At 41.9% G+C, this 6202-nt stretch overlaps 1 protein-coding gene across 2 annotated transcripts in view; it reads right to left on the reverse strand.

The window, feature by feature from the left end:
• SEC11A (SEC11 homolog A, signal peptidase complex subunit) overlaps nucleotides 1–6202 on the reverse strand; it is a 44703-nt gene that overhangs the window by 1048 nt on the left and 37453 nt on the right. For both annotated transcript variants that reach the window (XM_017502286.2, XM_017502287.2), the window contains one exon: nucleotides 162–219. In XM_017502286.2, coding sequence (XP_017357775.1) covers nucleotides 162–219 — 58 coding nt within the window. The remainder of the gene's footprint in view (nucleotides 1–161; nucleotides 220–6202) is intronic.

Below are 6202 nucleotides of genomic sequence, written 5' to 3' on the forward strand. Positions count from 1 at the left end.
AGAGACGGGATTTCGCTATGTTGCCCAGGCTGGTCTTGAACTCCTGAGCTCAAGTGATCCACCCACTTAAGCCTCCCAGAGTGCTGAGATTACAGGTGTGAGCCACCACGCCTAGCCCAAAAGATCACATTTTTAATAAAACATACAATACAGGCTCTTACCTTAAATTTAGGATAGTCATTCATGAGGATCGTCACAATTCCAATATAAGGAACAAATCTAAAACAAACAAAAAACTGATTATCACAGAATTTCCTATGTAAAGCAGCTGTTGCCATTCACTGAATATTATCAGTCTTTTCTACAGAATACTAATTTTCAGTTCACAAAGTCCATTTCTATATATTGCCCTATTTGATCCTTTCAAAAGCCCAAGTGATAGGAAAGTTAGGAATATCACCATTTTAGAGATGAGGAAACATGATCATGCCCAAGGCACATGGCTTCTGTGTGGCAGGACCAGCACCAGATAGCTCCAAGGTCTTAGGTCTCCAGTTAGTGACTCTAACGCTACATGTTGATACAGTGCTAGGGGTTAGGTTTATCATCATAATCTTCAGGAAGCTGCCAATCTAGTTGGGGAGACAAAGCAAGCACAGCCAGAGTATTACAAAGTACTTCATGTTAAGTGGCCAAAAAGTGAGTGTAGGAGCTCTATTACAGTACTTAGGATTTCACCACCTTCTCATTTTTTAACCACCTGTAATCTGGGTTTGGCCCTATTAATCTTGAAACTCTTCTAGAACAGTTTAATCACCATATGTAGCAAACCATTCTCAGCTCCCATCTTTCTTTCCATCTCTGCAGCATTTGACTTTGATGACCACAAATATGCTCTGGAAATTCCTCCTTGGGTTTTTTTGTTTGTTTGTTTTTGTTTTTTTTTTGAGATGGAGTCTTGCTCTGTCGCCCAGGCTGGAGTGCAGTGACGTGATCTCAGCTCATTGCAACCTCTGCCTCCTGGATTCAAGTGAATCTCCTGCCTCAGCTTCCCGAGTAGCTGGGACTACAGGCACGCGCCACCACGCCTAACTAATTTTTTGTATTTTTAGTAGAGATGGGGTTTCACTGTATTAGCCAGGATGGTCTTGATCTCCTGACCTCGTGATCACCTGCCTCAGCCTCCCAAAGTTCTGGGATTACAGGCGCGAACCACTGCGCCCGGCCTCCTTCTTGGTTTCTTAACGGACCACAAATTTGTTTCTTCAACTACCCCTTTGGCTGCTATACCTTCTTTTCACTAGCTCTAATTCCTTTTGCCCCTAAAGTTTGTCCCCTCAAACTAAGCAAAACCACCCGTTAAATAATCTTACAGCACCTGATATATTTTCTTTGCGGTCTTTATAAAATTATCATACTTTTATTTAAATAATTAGTTGTACAACAGATTCTATACATGTCTGTCTCCCCTACTAAACTAGAAGCTCTGTAAGCGCAACAATGATGGCTAGCTTGTTCCCCCTGTATCCTCAATGCCAGCATAGTGCCCTACACATAGGAGATATCCAGTACATCCTGCCTGATTGAATGTCTGAATGTCTGAGGCTCTTCTTTTTGCTCCCTCTTGGGGAACTCCTGTTTTCTCCTAGGCCTTAAATTCCCACCATGCAAGACTACTTTGACATCATAAGAATTCAGGGCAGACAGAGAAAATTAGCAGGGTACCGCTGATGTGGAAGAGGTGGTTGGCAAATGTAAAACTCTCTTCTTTATCTTCCTCTTCCATCACTGGACTCCAGAATGGACTGGCAATATTGTACTAAGCTAGAGTCTGTCATAGGGACACTAAGCTGAAGGGGAGGCTGACCTTTGCACGCTTTAAAACTGCCCAGATACTTTTATTCAGGACACCTACAATCTTTGCACCATGCCAAAGACAGCACAAACAGAAATTATCTCCCACAAATATCTACACCATCAGAGCCTTAGGCAAACTTGAACACACACTTTGTTTTTGACACATTTCACTTCCTTTTAAGAGCTCCCTTCACTTCCTCTGTCTCTTGTCCTCACCCCTCCCTGCTCCTCTCCCTTCTGGCAGGATTACTGAGACCTGTTTCTCTTGCCCCATCCCCAAACTCCCATTCCATATACTGGTGTTTCTTAAAGCCTAGACCTCCTCTGTCATAACCACTTGATGACTTGTTAAAAATGCAGATTCTTATATCTTTCCCAGATCGACGAAGTCAGGGAATTTCTGAAAGGTGGGGCCCAAATGATGCTCCTGCATATCAAAATCCAAGAAGCACAATTTTAGTGTCAGATGCACATATAAGTGTGTGATGGCAAATAAAATCCCTCCTCGGGGTTCATGCTTTAGTATCAACCCCTGGGATCTCCAAGAGCTGAAAAGTAACAGTTGTTTAAAGAATGGCGTGGCTAAGCTCTAAGAGGATGGATAGAGATTTTCTATATTTTTATTATATATATAATTTTTCCTTTTTAATGCAATAACTGCTATTTCTTTTGTCTCAATTTTAACACTCCTATAAAAGCAACAGCTTTCAGTGAAAGTAAATCACCTAATTTAAGAACATAATGGCAAATGACTCACAGTAAAGTGCAGATTAAGAGCTTTAAAAGCATCTGTGATTTCTACTGAAACATTTAGCTGCTAATTCTGATTGGATGATCAATAGGCAGCCATTCTCATACACACACAGAGACTGTTACCTCCATGCAATGATATCTATGCCTGAAGAACCACAATCCTTGGCTCCCAGCAACCCCATAGGCTGCTTGTGAATAATTCATGAATTTTTTTTTTTTTTTGAGACATGGTCTCACTCTGGCACCCAGGCTGGAATGCAGTGGTGCGATCATAGCTCACTATAGCCTTGAACTCCTGGGCTCAAGCAATATTCCCACCTGAAGTTCCCAAGTAGTTGGGACTACAAGTGCACATCACCATGCCTGGCTAATTAAAAAAAATTTTTTTTGTAAAGACAGCATCTCACTACATTGCTCAGGCTGGTCCCAACTCCTGGACTCAAGCTGTTCTCCCACGTTGGCCTCTTAAAGTGTTGAGATTACAGGCGTGATCCACCGCACACAACCCAAAACTTTTTAAGGTTGGCTTTGCTTTGCCCACTATAAGTGAAATGAAAACAACTTGGTCTTTAGAAGTATCACAGGCAAGACCTAAGGATGCCAGAATACGATGAGGCTGTCCAAAGTCAAACGAAAGATTTAATTGTCTGCAGTACTGTTACCCTCCATGGACAGAAATAAGCAGAGTTGATAATCAAGTGCATAATGTTGCTATCATCATATTAAATTCAAACCATTTGCACTTTTGCCTATTTTGCTCAGATAAACTCATGTGCTAAAGCAGAGTCGCTAAAAAGCAGGAGGTTTAAAATAAGTGAAATGAATGCCATCCACAAAGCCAACTCCAACACCAGCCTGTGCCAAGTTAATATCTAGAAGGTAAAATACATTTCATATGGTTAAATACATTTCCCTGGGAATTCTTAGGATCAAAGGCACTGCTGGGGAAGTGGCCTCAGAAGAAAGCACTATCTCCTGATGCTCATAGAGACCATTCGGCAAGAGGCCAAACAAACAGTAAAGAAAAGATGCCACAACAATTAAGAAGGGACCCCAGCACGATTTTGTCAAATGTCAAAAGGGGTCTATACTGGGAAGTCTGGAATCCAGCAACCAACTAAATGAAAGAGTAAGGATATGTAATGACCAGAAAATAATCATCTTGTTTCTAGAATGACTTGTTTCAAGTTAAGTAAAAAGTACATTCAAGAAGTCTTAGCCATCAAACTGATTTCAGTCAATAGAGAGCTCGGTTACTCTATTCCTTCCTTGTATATTTTTGTTCTTCTTTCCACAGTCAACATTTCTGTTCCCCAATCCTCTGCCAGTCTTTCTTTTTCTCCTGTTGCTTTCTATTCCTTCTTGACTAATGGGTGCACTTGAGTTTTTCAACTTCCTGAATTTAGAAAGAAATCACTTCTTGAATACTTAATTGGTTCAATATTAGTTTCATTTTCTAAAATTGTTTTTATTACACGCTACAACATGAATAAGCCTTAAACACATTATGCTAGGTGAAAGAAGCCAGACACACTTCTGCTTATATGAAAAGTCCAGAACAGGCAAATCCACAAAGACAGAAAGCAGATTAGTGCTGTCAGGGGCTACAGGAAGTAGGGGATGGGGAGTGACTATTAATGAGTACAGAGTTTTATTTTTGGGGTAATAGAAATGTTCTGGAATTAGATAATGGTGATGATTGCACAATCTTGTGAATATACTGAAACCCACTGAATTGTACTAAGATGGTGAATTTTATATTCTAATATATGTAAATTATATATCAATAAAAAAATTTTAAATTATTTTAAAATAGAGCCTTAGGCCTCAATGTAAAATTATTTTAGTGTGCAGCTGTTGAAAAAAAGGAGACCAGCCTGACTAACATGGTGAAACTCTGTCTCTACCAAAAATACAAAAAAATTAGCCGGGCATGGTGGCACATGCATGGTGTAATCCCAGCTAATTGGGAGGCTGAGGCAGGAGGATTGCTTGAACCTGGGAGGCGGAGATTGCAGTGAGCTGAGATCGCACCACTGTACTCCAGCCTGGGCTACGAGAGTAGTGAAACCCTGTCTCAAAAAAAAAAAAAATTTTTTTTTAAAGGCATAAAGGAGGCCAGGCACAGTGGGCCAGGCACAGTGGCTCACACTTGTAATCCCAGGACTTTGGGAGGCCAAGTTGGGAGGACTGCTTGAGCCCAGGAGTTCAAGAGCAGCCTGGGCAACATAGGGAAACCCCCGTCCCTACCAAAAAATTTTAAAAAATGCATGAAGGTGCTGGGCTGGGTGGTTCACACCTATAATCTCAGCACTTTGGGGGCCAAGGCAGGAGGATCACTTTAGCCCAGAAGTTCGAGACCAGCCTGGGCAACACAGGGAAAACCTATCTCTACAAAAATTTTAAAAATTAGCCAGATGTGATGGCATGCATCTGTGGTCCTAGCTACTCAGAAGGCTGAGGTGGGAGAAATGCTTGGGCCTGTGAGGTGGAGGTTGCAGTGAGCCATGATTGTGCCACTGCACTCCAGCCTGGGTGACAGAGCGAGACTCTGTCTCAAGGAAAAAAAAAGCATAAAGACATTGGTACTACAGTAACAGACTTGCCTGTGGAAAAGTGTATTCTCAAAGTTTGAGTACAGCCTGACTTTGAAATACCAGCTTGGTGTCTTATGAACACAGTTTCCACAAAAGAAAGTGATATATTCCATTATGTGTCAAGCTCAGTAGAGGTACAATCAATGGAAAGCAAATTTATATAGTTATGATTCTGTGCTCCTGCTGTTCATGTCTCAGTTGTTTTTTTTATACGGAAACTTTCTTAACACAGAGTATTAGACTATTACATTTTTAATTAAAAGCCCAAAATGGTCTATATTTTCAATGTTGAGATTTTAAAAACAGCATTAAAAGGCTGGGCGTGGTGGCTCATGCCTGTAATCCCAGCACTTTGGGAGGCCGAGGCGGGTGGATCACGAGGTCAGGAGTTTGAGACCCGCCTGACCAACATGGTGAAACCCTGTCTCTATTAAAGATACGAAAATTGGCTGGGTGTGGTGTGCGTGCCTGTAATCCCAGCTACTCGGGAGGCTGAGGCAGGAGAATTGCTTGAACCAGTGAGCCAAGATCGTGCCACTGCACTCCAGCCTGGGCAGCAGAGACTCCGTCTCAAAAAAAAAAAAAAAGCATTAAATGGTGTGGACTTTTTCAGAAATTTTCCAGGAGACAAGTTATTTTAGTGAAAGTACAGCTCCCCTAATCTTTCATAGATAATGAAAGGGCCAGATCAAAGGGCCAGAGTGAGTAGACAGAGCTGCAATAAACACTTAAAAATCAATACCCAGGCTGGGTGCAGTGGCTCACACCTGTAATCCCAGCACTTTAAGAGGCTGAAGTAGGCGGGTCACTTGAAGCCACGGGTTCTAAACCAGCCTGGCCAACATGGCAAAACCCTGTTTCTATTAAAAATATAAAAACTAGCCAGGAGCAGTGACATGCACCTCTGATTCCAGCTCACTCAGGTGGCTGAAACATGAGAATCATTTGAACCTGGGAGGTGGAGGCTGCAATGAGACAAGATTGCTCTACTGCATTCCAGCCTGGGCAACAGAGCAAGATCCTCCAGCCTGAGCAAAAGAGTAAGATCCTGTCTC

Source organism: Cebus imitator, unplaced genomic scaffold (genome assembly GCF_001604975.1).
Source record: "Cebus imitator isolate Cc_AM_T3 unplaced genomic scaffold, Cebus_imitator-1.0 Scaffold295, whole genome shotgun sequence".
Classification (NCBI taxonomy): domain Eukaryota; kingdom Metazoa; phylum Chordata; class Mammalia; order Primates; family Cebidae; genus Cebus; species Cebus imitator.